The sequence below is a fragment of the Zingiber officinale genome, chromosome 7B (assembly GCF_018446385.1).
Source record: "Zingiber officinale cultivar Zhangliang chromosome 7B, Zo_v1.1, whole genome shotgun sequence".
Classification (NCBI taxonomy): Eukaryota; Viridiplantae; Streptophyta; class Magnoliopsida; order Zingiberales; family Zingiberaceae; genus Zingiber; species Zingiber officinale.
The window spans coordinates 82,626,528-82,648,454 of record NC_055999.1 but is presented as its reverse complement, the minus strand read 5'-3'; the positions used below and the strand labels follow the sequence as shown (position 1 = coordinate 82,648,454).

The 21,927-nt window shown below is 45.1% G+C and overlaps 1 protein-coding gene across 3 annotated transcripts; it reads left to right on the top strand.

The window, feature by feature from the left end:
* Positions 1 to 18,781: 18,781 nt before the first annotated feature.
* Positions 18,782 to 21,927, top strand: LOC122006140 (serine carboxypeptidase-like 18). 3 transcript variants are annotated; one of them, XM_042561506.1, is made up of 14 exons: positions 18,782 to 18,957; positions 19,028 to 19,173; positions 19,240 to 19,316; positions 19,403 to 19,525; positions 19,599 to 19,701; positions 19,781 to 19,818; positions 19,943 to 20,044; positions 20,119 to 20,202; positions 20,601 to 20,765; positions 20,845 to 20,916; positions 21,033 to 21,151; positions 21,230 to 21,343; positions 21,422 to 21,467; positions 21,568 to 21,927. In XM_042561506.1, the coding sequence occupies exons 1-14, from the start codon at positions 18,833 to 18,835 to the stop codon at positions 21,649 to 21,651; spliced, it is 1,398 nt and encodes a 465-aa protein (XP_042417440.1). In that variant the 5' UTR covers positions 18,782 to 18,832; the 3' UTR covers positions 21,652 to 21,927. The 3 variants fall into 3 exon arrangements, with proteins under 3 accessions (XP_042417440.1, XP_042417442.1, XP_042417441.1); XM_042561508.1 differs by lacking the exon at positions 20,119 to 20,202; XM_042561507.1 differs by lacking the exon at positions 21,033 to 21,151 and having other exon boundaries at positions 21,192 to 21,343.

Sequence of the window (21,927 nt, the reverse complement as noted above, 5' to 3'; positions counted from 1 at the left end):
GACCGGACATATGGTGATTGGAAGTCTAAGTGGGTCAAGGCTGACCGGATACTTGACACGAGATGGTAAGTCTAAGTGGATCAAGGTTGACCGGACACTTGGCACGAGGAGAAAAGTCCAAGTGGATCAAAGGATTTAACCAGACACTTGGTAGAGAAGTCCCAGTAGGTCAAAGTTGACCAGATGCTATGCAATGAGGAGTCCCAATAGGTCACGGCTGACTAGATGTTGGGTAAACAAACCCTAGATTTAGGTTTGGAAGTTAGGGTTTGGTAATCAATTAGGTTAATTGATTACACCATGTGTTAAGCAATTAAGTGGTTGGCTTAATTGCTTAAGGCTCAAAATTGCAAGAACAGAATGGAGCTGAATCAATTAGGATAATCGATTCAACAACCCTTATTCGATTACCCTAATTGATTAAGGTTGATTTTGTGGGAAACATAAATGACCGTAATTAATTACGGTAATCAATTACAGTATGCTTAATCGATTATGGTAATCGATTAAGCCAGTTTTCGTGAGTGTACAAAGAGGTGCCAATCGAGTGGGCTAATCTATTAGGAAGGCTTAATTAATTAGGATAGTCGATTAAACTTCAGAAAAGTAGTCGTTATGCAGGTTACTGACATTGTAATCGATTAAGGAGATTCTTAATCGATTAGGGCGTCAACGGTAACCCTAAAAAAGGTTTTTTCGTGCATTGTTTCAACACTCTTCTCTCCCACTCTCTTCACCAAGCTCACAGATCATCACACCAGTTCTTGGAGGCTTAAAGTGAAGTGTTGATGCAAGAGGTGTTTATAAGTAAGAAGGAAGAAGCTAGGGTTTTATTTGTTGTAAATCTTGTAAGATTTTATATTGTATTAGGTTCTTCTTGTATTTTTTATTCTTGAGCTTGTACGAGGCTTCTTCACCTCTAGATTATTTCTGAGAAAGAGTATATTCATAGTATAAAGGTGTGCACTATGTGAATCATTGGATTAGTCATCTTATTTGAGGTGAATACCAAGTAAATCCTATCTGTTAGCATTGGAGGAGCTTAGCTTCGAGTATTTCACAGTAAATCATTATCATCAAAGTGAAGCGAGCTATTCACCCCCTCCTTTAGCTCCAAAGTATCCCAACAAGTGGTATCAGAGTGAGACCGCTCTTCACTGGACTCATCTCAGGAAAGGACAACGAGCTAGAGGAAGAATAAGAAGTTGAAGCCCTAGAGTCAACAAGTCAAAGACTTTATCAAAAGAGCTCAACTTCAAATGGATTTCCGAGATGCGCTCGGATATGACACAAGGGCACCTCCACCATTATAGTGTTAAGCTTCAATTCTTGGAAATCAAGGATAAAAACTTCTTTATGATATAGATAGAGCAATGGTTTACTCTAATAGAGGGATTTAAGACTCCAAGGGATAGCAAAGGTAAAATCATCAAGAGAAGCCATTAGAGCAAGGAATAAATTTAAAGATGGGAGGCAAAGGACAAAGTGACCAAGGTATTGGTTAATTTATTGACAAGCAATATTTTGGGCAAGATTGGAGATTATAAAATGTCAAGGAACTTTAGAGTAAGTTGGCAAGAATCCATGAAGAACCCTCCACTACACCAAATCAAGAAGAATCTAAAGAAGAAGAAAGTGAAGAAGGTCCATCATCTAGAGAGCACAAAGACAAAGGCAAAGGAGTGTACTCCTTGTTTCATGTGCATGAGAATTTGAATGTTGAGAGATGCTCAACATCCGAGGATGAAGATAAAGAGGCATCCACATCAAGGATTGATGGAGAGATTATCAATGCCGGATCAAGAAGAAGTCTCTATATCTAGATCGAATGGATCTTGTACCATCCCTATATGTGAAGGTATAACATTTTCAATTGTTATAAATAAAAATCACATTATTTTCTTTAAGTGTAGGAAAAAAGGATATTATAAGAGTAAGTGTCCTAAATTGACAAAGAAGAAGGCTCGAGTGACACCTAAGGCAAAGAGAAGTCAAAGAAGACACAAGCCTTGGTACGTAAAGGCAAGGAATATATTGTGTGCTTCTCATGTAAACAAAAGGGCCACTACCTAAATCAATGTCCAAGGGAGAGGATTCCAATCAAGAGCAAAGGAGGAAGCTCAAATCAAGGGGGAGCTCTCAAGAGCAAACCCAATGTATCATTTATTAATGTAATTCCTTTGAAAAATGATAAAAAGTATACTAGTTCAAATTTATATCACTTTAATGTTATTTATCATGAAAATAGGAAGCATGATAGAGTTAAGGAAAAATATGTAGCGTAGCTATTGGTGCGGTTAGCACTAACGATCTAACTCAAGTTTTGATGAATGACAAAGTAGGTTAAGTTAGTTTCATTGTGATCTAATGCTTTGACCAAGTGTGCAGGAGAAGCCCAAATAGGTCGACGGGTTGACCGGATGTCTGTCCGGTAGCCATGTTTAAGTCTATCTGGATACTTTTATCTATTACTGCTCATATGAATTATGAGATTTGTCAAATGGATGTCAAGACATCTTTCCTTAATGGAAGTCTTGAAGAAAACATCCATATGAAGCAACCAGAGAGATTCATTACGAAGGGCAAAGAGCATCTTGTATGTAAGTTCAATCGGTCTATTTATGGACTGAAGCAAGCTTCAAGATCTTGGAATATCTGGTTTAATGAAGTAATCCAGTCTTATGAATTTATTTAGTGTCTGGATGAGTCTTATGTATACAAAAAGTGTGACGGAAACGTGGTGGTATTTCTTATACTATACGTAGATGACATTTTGTTAATTGACAACAATGTCAAAGTGTTGTCAAAAGTAAGAGTATGGTTGTCCAAGCAATTCGATATGAAGGACTTGGGAGAATGTGGACATATTCATGGGATCAAAGTAATAAGGGATCGAAAGAAAAGAATGTTGTGCTTATCCCAAGCTTCATATATCGATACTATCCTAGCTTGTTTTAGCATGCAAAACTCCAAGAAAGTTATTTTACCTTTTTGGCATGGAGTATCTTTATCTAAAGAGATGTCTCCTAAGACATCAAAAGAGATAGAGAAAATGAAGGCAGTTCCTTATGCTTCAGCTGTAGGAAGCCTAATGTATGCAATGTTATGGATGCGACCGGATATCTATTTTGCCGTGGGCATGGTTAGCAGATATCAAAGTAATCCAGGTCAGGGATATTGGACTGCCGTAAAGCATATATTAAAGTATCTAAGAAGGACTAGAGATTATATGCTAGTTTACCAAGCAGATGATTTGCTCCCTGTGGGTTACACGGATTCTGACTTCCAATCAGATAGGGACAATAGTAAATCTACCTCAGGTTATGTGTTTACTTTAGGAGGTGAAGCTATAGAATGAAGGAGTGTTAAGCAGAAATGCGTTTCAGACTCCACTATGGAAGCTGAGTATGTGGCAGCCTCTGAGGCAGCCAAAGAAGCTGTATGGCTCAGGAACTTCTTGATGGACTTAGATGTGATTCTTGGTTTGCCTAAAATCATCACAATTTATTGTGATAATAGTGGTGCTGTAGTAAACTCGAAGGAACCATGAGCTCATAAGGCGAGTAAACACATTAAGCGTAAGTACCACCTGAGACGAGACATCGTAAAGCGAGGAGAAGTTGTTGTCGCTAAGATTGCATCGACAGATAACCTAGCAGATCCTTTCACTAAGGTCCTTCCGACGAAAGCTTTTGATCGACATGTTGAGGGGATGAGAATCAGATGTATGGCAGCATTTATGGCAGCATAGTCTTTTAGTATAAGTGTGAGATTGTTAGAATGTATACTAAAAGTCTAGTTTTTTTTTATAAATATTTATTTTGAAATAAGAATCACATTGGTCAAATGTCTACATTTATATTGATCCTGTCCGAACGCTAAGTCGATGGACGCTGGGCACGTGGCGCTCTCCGAACTAGTGACGTGGATCTCTGACCGGCCGTATGGATCTCCGGCGAACCTGCAAAGAAGTCGGGCCGGGAAGGGGTTCCCGGCGACGACCCTCCGACGCTCAAGTCAAGCAAGAGGAAAACGATAAAGTGGCTACCAAGATGAGAAAAATCGCGTACCTCCTGGTGAAGTTTGTGGGCTCTTATATAGAGCTGTGGGGAGGCTTATGCACACCTACCGAGGTGTACACGTGTCCTTTACCATACCTTAGTATGAGCTTGCCAGAGGAGCATGCCTGACACCATACTGCTACAGTCCGAGCACCTCTCTGATGGGACGGCAGAACCTTCTGTCGTAAGATTCTGCGTATGGCTTGGTCGTTGAACATGCCTGTTGTCAGAAGATATTCCCCAATGTCCCCTTGTCCTTTTGTCTCTTCTCTCCCTGAGCCGAGCGTCCAGCCGCTCGGAAGGCACCTCTTCGTCCGACCGGGAAGATTCCCGGTCGCGTGCTCAGCTAAGACTGTTCCTTCACAGCATTACTGCTTTATGCCTTGGCCGAGTGGGCTGCCCGCTCGACCCGGCGACCCTGTTCACTATGAGCGTCGGAAACCCGACTCCCCGTTGGGTTGTTTTTGATTTCACTCGGACCCGTTCGGCCGGTCGACCCAACCCTTCTCCGATCGGCCGGACCTCATGCTGACCCTGTTGACTTTTGACCTCTACGTGTCATTGGCTCCCCACAAAGGGGGTCCCCCGTCGTTACTGCCGGATCACTTGCCTCCCCTTCAAGTCTAGTCGAAGGAGGCGATTAGTCCGACTGACTGGACCGCCAATCACGCCTAGCGGCATCTCTGTGAAACTATCCTCCGCTCGACCCCACGGGGGTAGCTATAACGTCAGTCAACGCTAACATTCCTCGGATCTTTTCGAAATTTATGCCAATCTTCTACATTAAGGCAGGGCATGCGCTCATTAAATGCACTCCAGTGACCGAATGCCACGTGGCGTTGCTGCCGTCATCATACGGCGGTGGCGCCGCGGGCGACGAGACCGAGGCGGTTTAAAATGGACGGCCCAATGCGTGCTCCGGTTCCCGTGACCTGCATCCGACGGTGGAGGTCGCTCGGGCTCAACCCTATAAAGCCTTTGCCTTCTTCCTTCGCCGCATTTCTGCTTTCGCGTGCCCAGAAGCTTCCTTTGGCGTTTCAGTGCTTCGGCAGCTTCGGTTCTCCTTTTTCCGGCGATTCTGTGTTCCTCGTCGATCCTCATTCTTCTCTGTAAGGTTCTTCTTCTTTTCTATCTTTGGTTCTTGTGTTTTCTTTGCGTTTCTTTCCCGAGTTTTGGCCCTCTAGGCACTGTTTCGTTTGTCATCTTCTTCCTTCTATCATATGCTTTTCTTCACCTTTTGTGGTTTCGTCCGTTCGGACAATGGCCAGTTCCTCTCAGCCTCAAGACCCAGCCCTCGGCCCGTGGTATACCACCATGGAGTCGCGCTTCGATCGGCGCGACGCCGATATTCTGATGGACAATTTTTACATCCCCTCTGATTTTGAACTTATCTTACCCTCCCCCTCCGCTCGGCCACACAAACCGCCGCGCGGAGCTTTCTGTGTTTTCCGCGACCAGTTCATAGCCGGTCTGCGCTTTCCAATCCATCCCTTTATCGTAGAAGTTTGTAATTTTTTCGGCATTCCACTTGGAAGCTTAGTCCCTAACACCTTCCACCTTCTATGCGGCGTTGTTGTCTTGTTCAAAATCCACAACATTCCCCTCCGACCGGAGGTCTTCTACTATTTTTATTACCCTAAACAGTCCGAGCTGAGTACTTACATGTTCCAGGCTCGGCCCGGTTTAGTCTTCTTTAATAAACTGCCCTCTTCCAATAAACATTGGAAAGAGTACTACTTCTATCTTTGTCTTCCCGAACGAGCCTCCTTCTGAACCCATTGGCAGGTCGGACCGCCAATCTCCCCTGAGCTAAAGAGGTTCAAGACCCGACCGGACTATCTTCACGCTGCCAACATGTTAGCCGGTCTGAAGTTCGACATCAATAAGTTCTTACCCGAAGGGGTGATGTACATATTTGGCCTGAGTCCGATCTGGACCCCCCTCCCGAGCGGCTTCGATAAGAATTTTACTTGTACATTCGCCTTGATTGCTAACTAATTTTCTCCTTTTTCCTTTGCAGTGGACATTGTCATGGAGTCCGTGATGGCCGGAATTTTGAAGAGGAAAGCGGCAGCGCTCGAGGCCGTAGCTGCCAAAGAGATGGAGTAATTGGGCATCACCCCGGTCGGCTCTAACGAAGGGGAGAGCGAGACTCACGAGGAGTCGGCTGCTCAAGCCTCTGCCCGGGATGTGGCCAGAGGCGCCACCCCTAGCAGGGGGCCAACTGTCCAGGAGGAAGGCTCTGCTCAGGAGGAAGAGGGTCCTCTCCGACAAAAGAGGCGCCGAACGGAGACACCACTTCGCTAGGCCACTTCTGCGGTCCAGCCGTCCGAACGGACCACCGCCGATTCTCTCGGCAAAGCCTCGGTGGTTGAGGCGATTTCGTCCAATCGGACCCCATCCTAGCTGGATGCGTCCGCGGACCCCCTTGAGGCCATTCCTGTCAGCGCTCTTCAGCCCACTCCCCGCCAAGTCCAACGTTCGGCCATTTTGTCCCAGTTTTCTGCGTCGGCCTCCGACCCTTCCCCAGCTTCCGCTTAGACGACTCCCGGTCGACACCGTACCATCAGGGTCTCCCTGCATCTCCCCATCGAGGAGTTGATACCCGAGTCCGATCGGCCAACCGCGCTCGAGCACATGATCACAATGAAGGGGCCTCTAGCTGAAATGTGGGCCGACGCTCGGGCACGCGTTGCTATGATTCCACTCAGCAATATGGCCAACAGTCACATGCAGCAGGCCACTGGGGTAAGCGTATTTTCTCAAGTCCTTTACGCGTTCTTTCCGATCGGCCATTAACAATCTTGCTTATGCCAGAGATGGGTGGAGGAGATCGCTATCTCCAACCGCCTGGCTATGGTGGACGAGGAGCTAAAGAGGCTCAGGAGTTCGGGCGGTGCGCCTTCCCAGGGTCCATCATATGCCGAGCTGCAGAAAGGGCTCAAGAAGACCCAAGACCTGTTGGCGACTGAGCAAAAGAAGACGGCCGGCTAGGCCCATACTCTGGCCGAACTTGAACGACAGGTCAAATCACTGGACCGCAAAATAAGTCTGGCAACCGAGCGGAAGAAAACGGCTATCTCCGATCTGGAGAAGAAAAACGTTGAGGCTCGGGGCCTGGAGCAACGAGTCAAAGAGCTGATGGAGCAGCTGGACGGTGAGAAGGCGAGCCGCTCGGCCGAAGCGATTAAACAGAAGGACGACTTGAAGACTTTGCAGGAGTCTCTCGAAGCTTCTCAAGTTGCCTTCAGGGAATATCAAGAGGCGGAACCCGGCCGAGTCGCAGCCCTGAGGATGAAGCACATCCGCTCGATCGAATTTTCAGAAAAAGTGTGTGAGCGGATGTATAATGCCTTTGAGCTTGCCATCACCGCCACGACGGACTACCTGAAGTCCAAGGGCCAGCTCCCTGACTCTGCCAGCATCCCGGCCCAAGACTACGCGGCGCTCCTCAGCACCATCCCTAAGGACCTTTGTGATTTTCTAGAATAGAAGTCTTTATGTAATTCGGCCGTTCGGCCAAAAAAACTTCTCTTTTTGTAATTCGGTCGCTCGGCCTTGATTCCTCTAACTTCAAATGAAAAATTTATCTTTGTGCAACTTCGTTTTTACTTTGCATGCTTGTGGGTGATTGGTCGGGGCCTATGACACACAACTGGGCCAACTAGGCCTCCCGAGCGGGCGTGGGTGGCATACGACTTGCCACTACTTTCCCTTGCCGCTTATCTTAAAGCGTCTTTCGTTCCGGCCGGAGTCCGACTCTCGATATTTAACGTCGGAGCTCGACGGTCTTCCGGCCGGAGGGTTTATAGTCGCCGGTTCGTCTCTCGATATTTAACGTCGGAGCTCGACGGTCTTCCGGCCGGAGGGTTTATAGTCGCCGGTTCGACTCTCGATATTTAACGTCGGAGCTCGACGGTCTTCCGGCCGGAGGGTTTATAGTCGCCGGTTCGACTCTCGATATTTAACGTCGGAGCTCGACGGTCTTCCGGCCAGGGGGTTTATAGTCGCCGGTTCGACTCTCGATATTTAACGTCGGCGCTCGACGGTCTTCCGGCCGGAGGGTTTATAGTCGCCGGTTCGACTCTCGATATTTAACGTCGGAGCTCGACGGTCTTCCGGCCGGAGGGTTTATAGTCGCCGGTTCGACTCTCGATATTTAATGTCGGAGCTCGACGGTCTTCCGACCAGAGGGTTTATAGTCGCCGGTTCGACTCTCGATATTTATCGGTCTTCCGGCCGGAGGGTTTATAGTCGCTGGTTCGACTCTCGATATTTAACGTCGGAGCTCGACGGTCTTCCGATTTGGCTGACGATGCCCTATACTTGCGCTAATTTTTCGATTTTTTTACTCCTGCATTTCAAGTATATAGCCGAACGGAAAGAATACAGCATACATTACATTAGCGCACCTTTCACCCCGCCCGGTAAGGCTGGAGGTGGTTCGCGCTCCATGGTCGATCCAGCTGCCGTCCTTCTTCATCCTCCAGATAGTAGGCACCCAAGCGGAGCTTTTCGATGACTTTGAAGGGGCCCGCCCAAGGAGCCTCCAGCTTGCCAACGTCCCCGACCGGCTTTACTTTCTTCCCCACTAGGTCGCCGACCTAGAACACTCTAGGGATCACGCGCCGGTTGTAGTTCTGCTTCATTCTCTGCCGGTACGCCATCAGCCGGACGAACGCCTTGGCTCGCTCTTTGTCGATCAAGTCCAACTCCATCTCCCTCCGCTCGGCATTGTCATCATCATAGTTCTGGATCCGGACGGACTCTATGCCGACTTCAACTGGGATAACTGCTTCACCGCCGTACACTAAATGGAATGGCGTGACACCCGTTCCCTCCTTTAGGGTCGTGCGGATAGCCCATAGGACGCCCGGCAACTTGTCCACCCAGCTTCCTCCCATATGGTCGAGCCGAGCTCGAAGAATGCGAAGAATCTCCCGGTTGGCTACTTCGTCTTGACCATTGCTCTGGGGATACGCCACGGAAGTAAAGTGTTGTTCGATGCCATAACTTTTGCACCATTCTTCGAGCTTCTTCCCGACGAACTGTTGCCCGTTATCGGATATGAGCCGACGAGGAATGCCGAACCGACAGATTATATGCTGCCAGATAAACCTTTTGACCATCTGCTCGGTGATTTTGGCCAGTGGCTCGGCCTCCACCCATTTGAAAAAGTAGTCGACCGCCACTAGAAGAAACTTCCGCTAACCGGTCGTCATAGGGAATGGACCTACGATATTCATTCCCCATTGATCGAACGAATAGGAGACTGTAGATGCTTTCATCTCCTCCGCTGGTCGGTGGGAGACGTTGTGGTACTTCTGGTAGGAGAGGCACGTCGCGACGGTCCGAGCGGCGTCTGCTTGCATGGTTGGCTAGAAGTATCCGGCCAGCAGGATCTTCCTCGCCGGCGATCGTCCACCCAGATGTCCTCCGCACGATCCTTGGTGCACTTCCTGGAGGATGTACTCCGCGTCCTCCGAGCTCACACACTTCAAAAGTGGGCGGGAGAAAGCCTTTTTGTAGAGTTGGTCTCCAACGAGTGTACACCGACCGGCTCTCCTCCTCAATAGCTGGGCTTCCTCCCAATCGGATGGTGTCGCACCCGAGCGCAGAAACTCTATGATGGCTGTCCTCTAATCGCTCGGGAATGCGAGGCCCTCCATCCGGTCAATGTGCGCCACCAAGGATACTTGCTCAATTGGCTGTTGGACGACGACCGGTGATATTGAACTTGTGAGCTTGGCTAACTCATCTGCCGCCTGGTTCTCCGCTCGGGGTATCTTTTGGATAATGACTTCTCTGAAGTGGGTCTTGAGCTTTTTGAAGGCCTCAGCGTAAAGCTTGAGCCGAGCATTGTTAATCTCAAAAGTGCCTGAGAGCTGCGGGCGACCAGCTGAGAGTCTGAATGGATTGTTACCCGACCGGCTCCTACATGCCGGGCTGCCTGCAAGCCGGCTATGAGGGCCTCATACTCCGCTTCATTATTGGTGGCTTTGTCGTCCAGCCGAACGGCTAGGTGCATCTGTTCTTCTTGGGGAAAAAGTAATAGCACACCAATCCCGCTCCCGAGCCGAGTAGACGATCCATCCACAAATATTTTCCACATAGCTTCGGGCTCGGGATTTTGCACTTCGGTAACAAAATCTGCTAAGGACTGTGCCTTTATCGCTGACCGGGGTTGATACTGAATGTCAAATTCACTTAACTCCGTTGTCCATTTGATGAGCCGTCCGGACACTTCTGGGTTTAGCAGCACTCTTCCCAATGAGCTATTTGTCCGGACGATTATTGTATGTGCTAGGAAATAAGGACGAAGTCTCCGAGCGGCGAGGACCAAAGCAAAAGCCAACTTCTCGAGCCCAGTGTAGCGAGATTCAGCATCTTTTAGAATATGGCTCAAGAAGTACACGGGTTGTTCTTCACCGCTCGTTCTCACTAATGTCGAGCCTACTGCCAGCTCGGTTGAAGATAAATAAATACAGGGCGGCTCACCTACAGCTGGCTTGGCTAGCACAGGCAAGGAGTTCAGGTACGTCTTCAGCTCCTCAAACGCCCGATCGCATTCCTCATCCCAATGAAACTTAGTAGCTTTGCGGAGGATCTTGAAAAAAGGGAGACTCCGGTCGACAGTCTTAGAGATGAATCTTGACAATGCAGTTATCCGACTGGTTAGGCGTTGTACCTCCCTCAGATTTCTTGGGGGTGACATATTTTGCAACACTTTTACTTTGCTGGGATTTGCCTCTATGCCCCACTCGGTCACTATATAGCCCAAGAAACGCCCGCCTTTTGCTCCGAACAAACATTTCTGAGGGTTCAGCTTGACTCCATACTTTCTCAGCATTCGGAAGATCTCCTCCATGTCCGTAAAAAGATCAGCCGCTCGGACGGACTTGATGAGAATATCATCCACGTACACTTCTAAATTACGTCCGATCTGCTCCTTGAATACTTTGTTCATCAAGCGCTGGTAGGTTGCTCCCGCGTTCTTTAGTCCGAACGGCATTACATTATAACAGTAAGTGCCGTCGGCTGTGACGAAGCTGACCTTCTCTTGATCTTCTCGGGCGAGCGGCACCTGATGGTAGCCCTGATAGGCATCTAGCATGCATATCAGCTTGCACCCGGCTGTGGAGTCCACCAGTTGATCAATCCGGGGCAGAGGGTAGAAATCCTTTGGGCATGCTTTGTTGAGATCCCGGAAATCGATGCAAACCCTCCACTTGTTGCCCGGCTTGGAGACTAGCACTACATTTGCGAGCCAACTCGGGAATTGGACCTCCCTTATATGGCCGGCCTCCAAGAGCTTCTCGACCTCCGCTCGGATGATGGCGTTTTGTTCGGTGCTAAAGTCCCTCTTCCTTTGCTTCACCGGCCGAGCGTCCGGTCGGACGTGAAGCTCATGTTGTGCTATACTTGGCGAAATTTCCAGCAGCTCATGCGTCGACCAAACGAAGATGTCGCAGTTTCTCTGGAGACATTTGATCACCTCCTTTTTCTGGCTTGCCTCCAGATCGGCCGCAATGAATATGGTAGCCTCCGATCGGGTCGGGTAGATCTGCACCTCCTCTTTTTCTTCATAAACCAAAGAGGGTGGTTTTCGGTTATGGCGTTCACCTCGATCCGTGACGTCTTCCACGCGGAATTAGCTTCCGCTCGGACCATTTCGACGTAGCATCGTCGAGCCGCTAGCTGGTCTCCTCGCACTTCTCCAACTTTATCTTCAACCGGGAACTTAATTTTCTGGTAGAAGGTGGAGACGGCCGCTCGGAACTCACTGAGCGCTGGTTGCCCCAGGATAACATTGTATGTTGAGGGAGAGTCGACCACGACGAAGTTGGCAGTCCGCGTCCTTCTGAGCGGCTCTTCTCCCAACGAAATAGCCAGTCGGACCTGTCCGACCGGTAGAACTTCATTGCCCGTAAACCCGTAGAGGGGGGTTGTCATGGGCAGCAACTCAGCTCGATCGATTTGCAGTTGGTCGAAAGCCTTTTTGAATATGATGTTGACCGAACTGCCTATATTAATGAAAATGCGGTGAATAGTATATGATCCTGTCCGAAAGCTGAATCAACGGACGCTGGGCACGTGGCGCTCTTCGAGTTGCTGACGTAGATCTCCGGTCGGTCGCACGGCGCTCCGACGAACCTGCAAAGAAATCGGGCCGGGAAGGGGTTCCCGGCGACGATCCTCCGACGCTCAAGTCAGGCAAGTGGACAACAAAGAAGTGGCTCCGAATGTCAGAGAATGCGTACCTCCGATGAAGTGCAAGGCTCCTTATATAGGGCTGGGAAGGAGCTTATGCACACATATCGAGATGAATACGTGTCCTCAGCCCATACCCCAGCATGGGCTTGTCGGAAGAGCATGCCTGACGTCATACTGCTACAGTCCGAGCACCTCCATGATGGGACATTAGAACATTCCGGTCTAAGATTCCGTACATGGCTTGTCCTCTGAATATGCCTACTGTCAGAGGATGTTTCTTTGTTCTTGTCTTCTGTTCAGGGCGAGGGTCCAGCCGTTCGACCGTACCGTTACATCCGACCGGCCCTAAGTACGAATCTGCTCAAGAGAGTCTCGCTCGTGTGCTCGGCTACGCTTGTCAGTTGCTGCTTTATGCTTATGCTGAGCGGACCGTCCGCTCGGCCAGGTGAGCTTCTTCACCCTGAGCGTCGGAAACCCAACTCCTTGTCGGGCTCTGTGCCTCTGCTTATATTCCTCTAGGCCGATTGGCACCTCTTTCCCGATCGGCCTCTTGGCCTTGGGTCGCCACGTGACTTTGACTTCCTTCAGAAAAGGGGGTCCCCCATCCTTATTACCGAATCACTTGCCTCCTCTTCAAGTCTAGTCGAAGGAGGCGAAGTCTGACTGACTGGACCGCCGGTCTGATTGAATAACGCTCGTTGAACCAGCCCATGGAATGCTCTTCCGCTCGGCTCTTCTTTTCTGTCATGCCCGTTCGGCGTTATTCCATGGATGCCTTCTTCGATATCACGTTGGAATTTGTGCCAAATCTTTATAATTAAGGCTGAGCACGCCTTTCTTAAATGCGCCCTGTGTCCGCCCGACACGTGGCGGACTAGCTATCGTCAGCGTACGTCGGTGGCGTTACCTTTGATGGGACAGCCGCCATTTGAAGGAGGAACTGGTGAGGAGGAAATCGCAGCCCGACCAAAAATTGGTCTTGGAAAAAACAAATTGTGCCGATCGGCGGGTCATGGGGCCGATTGGAAGGAGTAGCTAAAACTATTTCATGGTCAGTAGGGATCTCATATGTCCGAACAAGACGTAGGGCGTCTTCCTCGTCAAAATGGCTCTCCATGGTCATATACCAAAGACCAGGAGCACCAACTGATGGTCGAGAAGTACTCGCCATAGTCGAAAAGAAACAGGAGGCAAAAAAGAAAATCGGGAAGCAAACGGAGGGCGACGATAAAATGAATAGGACAGACAATGGAAAAAGGCAAGGGATGTAGTAATAAAGCTTACGAAGGAGAAGATGATTGAAGAAGGAGGCTGTGGAGGCGCCGACAAGTCGAAGAACAAGATCACCGGAGCAAAGACAGCAGCAGAAACTTTGAGCACGAAGAAACGAGAATGCGGCGGAGAGGAGAGGATTAAGTTTTATAGGGTGGGGGCCGAGCGGCCTCCACCGTCGGATTTAGGTCGCAAAAAACAAAGTTGCCATCAGACCGTCCATTTCAAACGACGGTTGTCCCATCAAAGGTATCGCCACTGTCGTACGCTGACGATAGCTAGTCCGCCACGTGTCGGGCGGACACAGGGCGCATTTAAGAAAGGCGTGCTCAGCTTTAATTATAAAGATTTGGCACAAATTCCAACGTGATATCGAAGAAGGCATCCATGGAATAACGCCGAACGAGCATGACAGAAAAGAAGAGCCGAGCGGAAGAGCATTCCATGGGCTAGTTCAACAAGCGTTATTCAATCAGACCGGCGGTCCAGTCAGTCGGACTTCGCCTCCTTCGACTAGACTTGAAGAGGAGGCAAGTGATCCGGTGATAAGGATGGAGGACCCCCTTTTCTGAAGGAAGTCAAAGCCACGTGGCGACCCAAGGCCAAGAGGCCGATCGAGAAAGAGGTGTCGATCGGCCTAGAGGAATATAAGCAGAGGCACAGAGCCCGACAAGGAGTTGGGTTTTCGACGCTCAGGGTGAAGAAGCTCGCCTAGCCGAGCGGACGGTCCGCTCAGCATAGGCATAAAGCAGCAACTGACAGGCGCATCCGAGCACACGAGCGAGACTCTCTTGAGCAGATTCGTACTTAGGGCCAGTCGGACGTAACGGTACTGTCGAACGACTGGACCCTCGCCCTGAACAGAAGACAAGAACAAAGAAACATCCTCTGACAGTAGGCATATTCGGAGGACAAGCCATGTACGGAATCTTAGATCGGAATGTTTTAATGTCCCATCATGGAGGTGCTCGGACTGTAGCAGTATGGCGTCAGGCATGCTCTTCTGACAAGCCTATGCTGGGGTATGGGCTGAGGACACGTATTCGTCTCGATATGTGTGCATGAGCTCCTTCCCAGCCCTATATAAGGAGCCTTGCACTTCATCGGAGGTACGCATTCTCTGATATTTGGAGCCACTTCTTTGCTGTCCACTTGCCTGACTTGAGCGTCGGAGGATCGTCGCCGGGAACCCCTTCCCGGCCCGATTTCTTTGCAGGTTCGTCGGAGCGCCGTGCGACCGGTCGGAGATCTACGTCAGCAACTCGGAGAGCGCCACGTGCCCAGCGCCTTTACTAAACCTATTAATAGAGACTCTTTTATGGGATAGAGAGTCATTAGGTTTGTGTACTTTATGACATGTCTTAGTTTGTATCGATTTGACTATAGTGATGCTTAATGAAATATATAACTTCTTGTGCATTGATTGGTCATATTTATATATATAACATCTTTGTAATGCACTATATATATATATATATATGTTCTGTAATATAATAGATATGTCAGGCAGGCAAGGTCAACTCTATCACACAAGTAACCACCTCCAAAAGTGGGGATAAGACGGTTTCTAGTTGTAAGAGGTTTTGAGAGTAGCCCTGCTTGAACTTAAGTCGCCCTAATATGTGTTCATGATGAGGTTATATGTGACATGATCGACATGGACGTAGTCACATCCATATTGCCTGTAAGAAGCCAGGTTTGAGATCTTAAATATCACCTATGAATTGTGATATGTCTTTAAGGTACTCTCTCAGAGATCTCTGGGTAGAGTCTTATATTAGTGTAGCGGGGCTTGGTAAGAGGGGGTGAATTACCTACAATATTTAAAATGATCTTTCTTGATATTTAGATTTAATTAGTAGCACAATTAAATCTGACAATAATAAAACTAAACTAAATAACTTAAAAGGGAAGATTAAGAGGCCAGAATTTTTACTTGATTACAACCTACGTGGTTATTAATCCAAGGTATTGAAAGACACTAAAAGATCTCCTTTGTTGCAGGCAGAGAAGCCTCTTACAATCATTGAAAAGCTCAAAGAAATGCTAGTAAAGTATTACAAGAGTTGTAATTCAAGTTCTTGATGATTTCCTACCTCTAGGAGTCTTTTTATAGCTCCTGAAAACTCTATCTGAGGCTGAAAGGTTCCTCAGTTCTTGATGATTTCCTAACTCCATGAGTCTTTTTATAGTCTCTAGAAAACTCTATCCAAAGCTGGAATGCGCCTCCAAGATGGTTCAAGGCACCTTCCATTAGATAAGTCTTATATGTCGAAGATAAAACCTTATCTCTGCTAACAGTCACTGGAAGGCGCCTTTGCATTGTTCATTGAAGGCGCCTTCCAAGCCTATGAAGATGCCTTCGGTACTAATCATTCAAAAATGATTAACTTCCCTTGTTAACCATTTTTTGTTTCGCTCACTTGGGTGATGCTCTGGTCGTTCGAAATTGAGCTCACCTGAACCTAACTTCGGCCTTCTCCTCGAGTAGTCTTCCTCCCTTACTTCTCGTCCCTTGGACCACTGCACATGTCCTTCTTGTTTGACGGTATACTCTTCCACGGCACCTCGTCCTTTAGATGCACCAACCCCTTCGATTCCCTTCTAGTGCCATCCTTCTCACTAGCTACGTCTTCTGCTTGACTTGTTGTGTTCCTAAGTTCCTACACACTTAGACGCAAGGATCAAATACACACAACACCTAACTGAACTTGGTTTACCATATCAAAACAATCCCGGTTACTTACATCTTATGTGTAGACTGAGTCTCATACCTACACAATATTAGCGAAAATTGACATATGCCCTTCTAAGAGATGGGGGATTAACATTATGGCACATGTTTCATACCATGTGTATAAGATGACTGGGATAGTTGGAGCCATATTGTAAGAGACAATAACTTGATATCCCCAAACCCCACTATGTGAGATATAAAATCCTCGAGGTGGGATTTCTTGAGCCTTTATTACTTTCAGTTGTTTCTTGATGTCATGATTTAGTGTTTGCTACTTTAGTCTGTTTACCAATGGTACGGATAATAAATTGAGGTCTGAGGGACAGGTCTAGGAAAGCAACTGAGTTGAGATTGATAGATTTGAGTTTGGAAAAAGAAAGACCAATTGACAATATATCAGTATATAATATTCACCGACTAGTCTTTCATGTTTATCTATGTAGAGATTAAAACATATTAGTGAATATAAAATTGAGTGTCATTTGGGGATTACTTTCGATGAGGAAAGTATCTCGGTGGATAGAATTAGTGTTGGATCTGGGGTACAATGAGATTTTGTATCTTATGATATAATGATGATTATTCAATCATCCTAACAGATGTATTGAGTAGTTTTATATGCAGGTGTGCTCGCAAGTCGCACAACGTTCAACCCTGTATGAAAGCCTAGTATGGTGATATGATGGGTCACATGAGTTATAATTTAGTGATGAAAATTAAATGTCCTTGTGTACAAGTGGGAGATGTTAATAACTTATGCCCACTGTGGGATAGTCATATGGTGTTAGTAATGTATGCCCATTATAAGGCATTCAAATGGGATAATGAGGGTTATCTCATAACTCAACTAACATAAATGACTACACTAATGTAAATGTATGTTAGTAACCTCATCTCATGACTCCACTAACATGAGTGAATGTTAGTAATTTCATCTCATGATTCCACTAAGATAAATGAATGTTAGTAACTTTATCTCATGACTCCACTAACATGAGTGAATGTTAGTAACTCCATCTTATGACTCCACCAACATAAATGAATGCTAGTAACTCCATTTCATGGCTCCACTAACATAAATGACTCCACTAACATAAGTGAATGTTAGTAACTTCATAATTAAATGACTATCCATATTCTTATCTTATCCTATAAGTCATACTTTTTGTGTGAAGTATGGGTGAGAGAAAAGGAAAGAAAAGGGAAGAGAAACTAAGAAAGAAAAGGGAAGAGAAACTAAGAAAGAAGAGAGTTGTAGTGTCTATTTTGTTAAAAAGAACAAAAGAAGACCATTGTCATACATCATCAGGTTAAAAGTTGAAGCGTTGTGACATAATATTGATTGTTTGAGATATATGACTATCATCTCAACTTCGAGCTGTCCATGGCTAAGGATTTCCAACAATTTTGAAATTATTGCATCACTAACCAAAGTACAAATTTAATTTTCCTAATGTAGAAATAAATTATATATTTTATTTTTATCAACATCCAATAATATTAAAATACCTAGTTCAGACATAAGAGAGCTTTCTTAGAGCTATTCCTCGTGCTAAGTTGTTCCATATTCACATCCCAACATTTCATCAATCATTTATACATGGACGTTTGACGGACAAAGATCGAAAATCCTAATTTAATAAATTTAAAATTTTGAAATAATATCTAAATAAATTCTAAAAAGTAATTAATATCTCCAATCGACTCAAATATAGCACCTACAACCAACCACCAATAATATATCACATATCAATAATAAAAATTCAAGTGAACCCTAATAATCAATTTTCAAAAGCTTAGTTTCTGAAATTACCACAAAGAAAGCCCAAAATTCCTGTTAAGAGTTTAAATCGAGTTACCCCAAGTCCCAAGGAGCAAGAAATCGACGAAATTCGAACATAATCGAAAGAAAATCTTATAAAATGAGTAGTACTAGATACTTCTTGTGAAGATGTTTCTAAATCTAATATCGGATCTAAATTTCGAATACAAAGTTGAAGTTATCGACTTGCAAAATTCACGGTTGGTGGTGGCGTGAAAAAGAAAGAAAAGAAAAAAAAATAAAAATAATATGAAAGAAATAAGTGATTTGAAAGCTGAGGAGAGAATGTTTATAAATATATTATACTACCGCTGACCAGATTTTAAGAAGGTTATTTGGAATCTGGCATATAATAATATTTATACATTTAAGAGAATGCCACATCACAATGCTTTTCCTTTGAGAGACATCGCAGCGCATCGCATATCCCTGGACTTGTCCATTCAACATTTTAATCGCCAGGATCAACCTTCACATCGACTGATTCATTATAATAATTTGGGTATTTTGTACGTTCTATATTACTTTGCTTATTATATTCCTCATCTCCCGCCACTACTGTTCCATCTTTGACTGCTCTGCTAATGTGGCTGTAATCGTAGGAGATCGAGCTGTACTAATCAGTGCCGTACCATCTTGGTTGACTATTTAATCATTTTTGAAACTCTAGATCACCCAAATAAAAAGGAAGAAGGTAGAAGGAAGGAGGACTGGAGGAGGAAGAAGATGGAAATCCCTCTCCTGATTGTCTCGCTGATCTTTCTCTGCTTCTTTTCCTCTGCTCTCTCATCTTCTGTGGTCACCTATTTACCTGGATTCCAAGGCCCCCTTCCCTTCTACTTAGAGACAGGGTCCGGATGTTGTTTCCCCCAACCTTAACTTTGCTCTGACCCCCATGAACCTCTGCTCTCGTTGGTGCAGGTACGTGGAGGTGGACCAGGACCACGGCGGTGAGTTTTTCTACTACTTCATCGAGTCGGAGAACAATCCGGCAGAGGACCCCCTGCTCCTCTGGCTGACCGGCGGCCCCAGGTGCTCTGCCTTCAGCGGATTAGTCTTCGAAATCGGTGGGTGAAATTTCCATGTTTGCTATGATTAGCTACTCTCGTTTCATAGTAGAAATCCACTCGCAGGCCCCCTGAAATTTGTGGCAGCCGAGTACAACGGGAGCCTGCCAAGCTTGGTCTACCATCCTTATTCCTGGACGAAGGTAACTTCTTCTTCTTGTTGAGTAATCTTGGAGGAAATAAGATGCATACTTTTGATCATCCTGTATACGTAAAAACATACATGCAGATAGCCAACGTGATCTTTTTAGATTCCCCATTGGGTTCTGGATTCTCATACTCAAGAAAATATGAAGGGTATGATGCCAACGATACTATTTGGTCCGAACAGGCTTATAAGTTTCTTATACAGGTGGGAAGGATCATATATATTCCGGATGTAATTACTGTAAGTGCCTTAAAGATGAAATCTTTCACTTTTGCAGTGGCTTGTTGAGCACCCACAGTTCATCTCCAATCCCCTCTACATTGCTGGGGATTCATATGCTGGAAAAATTGTACCTATGGTGGCCAAAAGAATATTGGATGGTAACTCTACTTTTAATGTAAACTATTCATGAGAGTGTGAACTGTGAAGTGAGATCCATTTTCATTTACTGTAATCCAGGAATTGATGAAGGGAAAGAGCCACTACTTAACCTCCAGGTAAATTGCTAGAATTGATGGGCCATTGGCAATGAATGGAAAATACCTATTTAGGATCTTTTAATTGTTGTCATCTGATAGTATATGATAGAAAAAGTATTTACTTATCATCAATGGCTTTCAGGGTTACATTATTGGCAACCCAGCCACAGGTGGAAAAGTCGATAAGAATTCTAAAATATCTTATGCTCACAGCATGGGGATCATATCAGATGACTTCTTTGAGGTAATCTTAGTAGATCAACTAGGACGAATTTCTCAAAATGATCTTTGGTATCACTTTACTTTCTGAACTTTCAGATGATACAAAAAAGTTGCAGCGGACAAGCCTATGAAAACCCCACCACTTCACAATGTCAGATGTATCTTAACTCATTTACCAATGTGAGTCAATGTAAACAACAACACGAACAATGAAATACATAAATGAAACTCTAACAACACTAAACATGGGCAACAAGGTTGGGGAAACTGAACAAGTCAAGTAATGTAGTGAATGTACATAAGCAATGTAGTCGAGGAAACTGAACAAATCAAGACCTAGTCAAAGGAATCAGTTCATCTTGGTTCACTACTAGTTCCGCTACAAACCACCAACATGAATTCAGTTTGAGCTTGAACGGCAAGACAAATAAATTTTCATTCGACTATGATATTTACCAAGAGATTTAACATCCATATATCCTCTAAAATTGAAACTAAACAATCCTAATAATCTATAATTATATTTACATAAATCTTTTTAAGTTTTTTGAAATATAACAAATATGCTTCATGGGCAGTCATTCTTATCGGAAATTAATGAGGCACACATTTTAGAAATGTATTGTCCTGAGTGTCGATGGAAACCCCTGTCTAGTCGTGCAAGCACAACTTCTGGTAAACGAATTTTGAAGGAGAATCAAAACATTCTTCACCCACCACTATTTCCCGATCAGAATTGTCGAGTAAGGACTTAACTCCATTTGATGAATGAATTTCTAATTTTATTGTGCTAGGTAAATTTACCATGTTTGCTATTCATAGTGTTATGTTTATGCTCTGGCTTACTATTGGGCTAACAACGACATTGTGAGGACGGCACTCAATGTCAAAAAGGTATACTTTTCCCCATTGTTTCTATCATTTAAAGACCTTGCGATAAAAAAACCTAGAACACAAATGAATGGAGCTTAAAGTTAAAAGTCTCATGAGTGATGTAAATACTGTTGAAGGAGACAATTAAAGAATGGGTAAGGTGTAATATTTACTTACCGTACACAAAGGAACTCAAGAGTAATATCAAGTATCATTTCAGCCTTTTGCAAAGAGGATATCGTGCTTTGGTTTACAGGTGATCAAATTAATATGAACATTATTTGTTGCTTTGTTAGACAACAATTTGGTCATTGCAAGGTTTCTTCATTCCCAGTGGTGATCATGATCTAGTGGTACCTTTCTCGGGGACAAAACAATGGATAAAGTCCTTGAATTCTTCTATTATGGAAGGCTGGAGATCTTGGCATGTTGGTGGCCAAGTTGCTGGGTACGCTTTGTTTCAAGTGTTACAAGAAAGTCAACTGTTTTGGGATTATTCTACTTACTGTTCATCAAATCCTGATAGGTATACAATGACATATTCCAATAATTTGACATTTGCAACTGTGAAGGTATGTCGAAAACATATATGATATTTTCCTATCCTTGTACTATTTGAATGAATTGTTTGGTCATGTTCATGGCAAATTAGTTCTCATTATTTTCATATAGGGTGCTGGACACACAGCTCCAGAGTATCAACCACAAGAATGTCTAGCTATGATCATGAGATGGATTTCTGGTGAACTACTATGATATATTTTTCTTCCCTTCATCATGGAGTTTTATCTTAGTATGAACAAGATCAAGGAAAACATTACTAATGTTTTTTTTACTCTATAATCATGGTGATTGTTATTGTATATTGCTTTTCCTCTATCGAGGTATGAGCATTGAGCATCTTTCTGACTGAAAGATGAGTTCAAATTGTTAAAGTTTAGACATTTTGTTTGTTCAAATGGTGTAAAAATTGAATCTCCAAATTGTTGCATATCCTGTGATTGTTGATTGTTGAAATGCTTTGGCACAAAA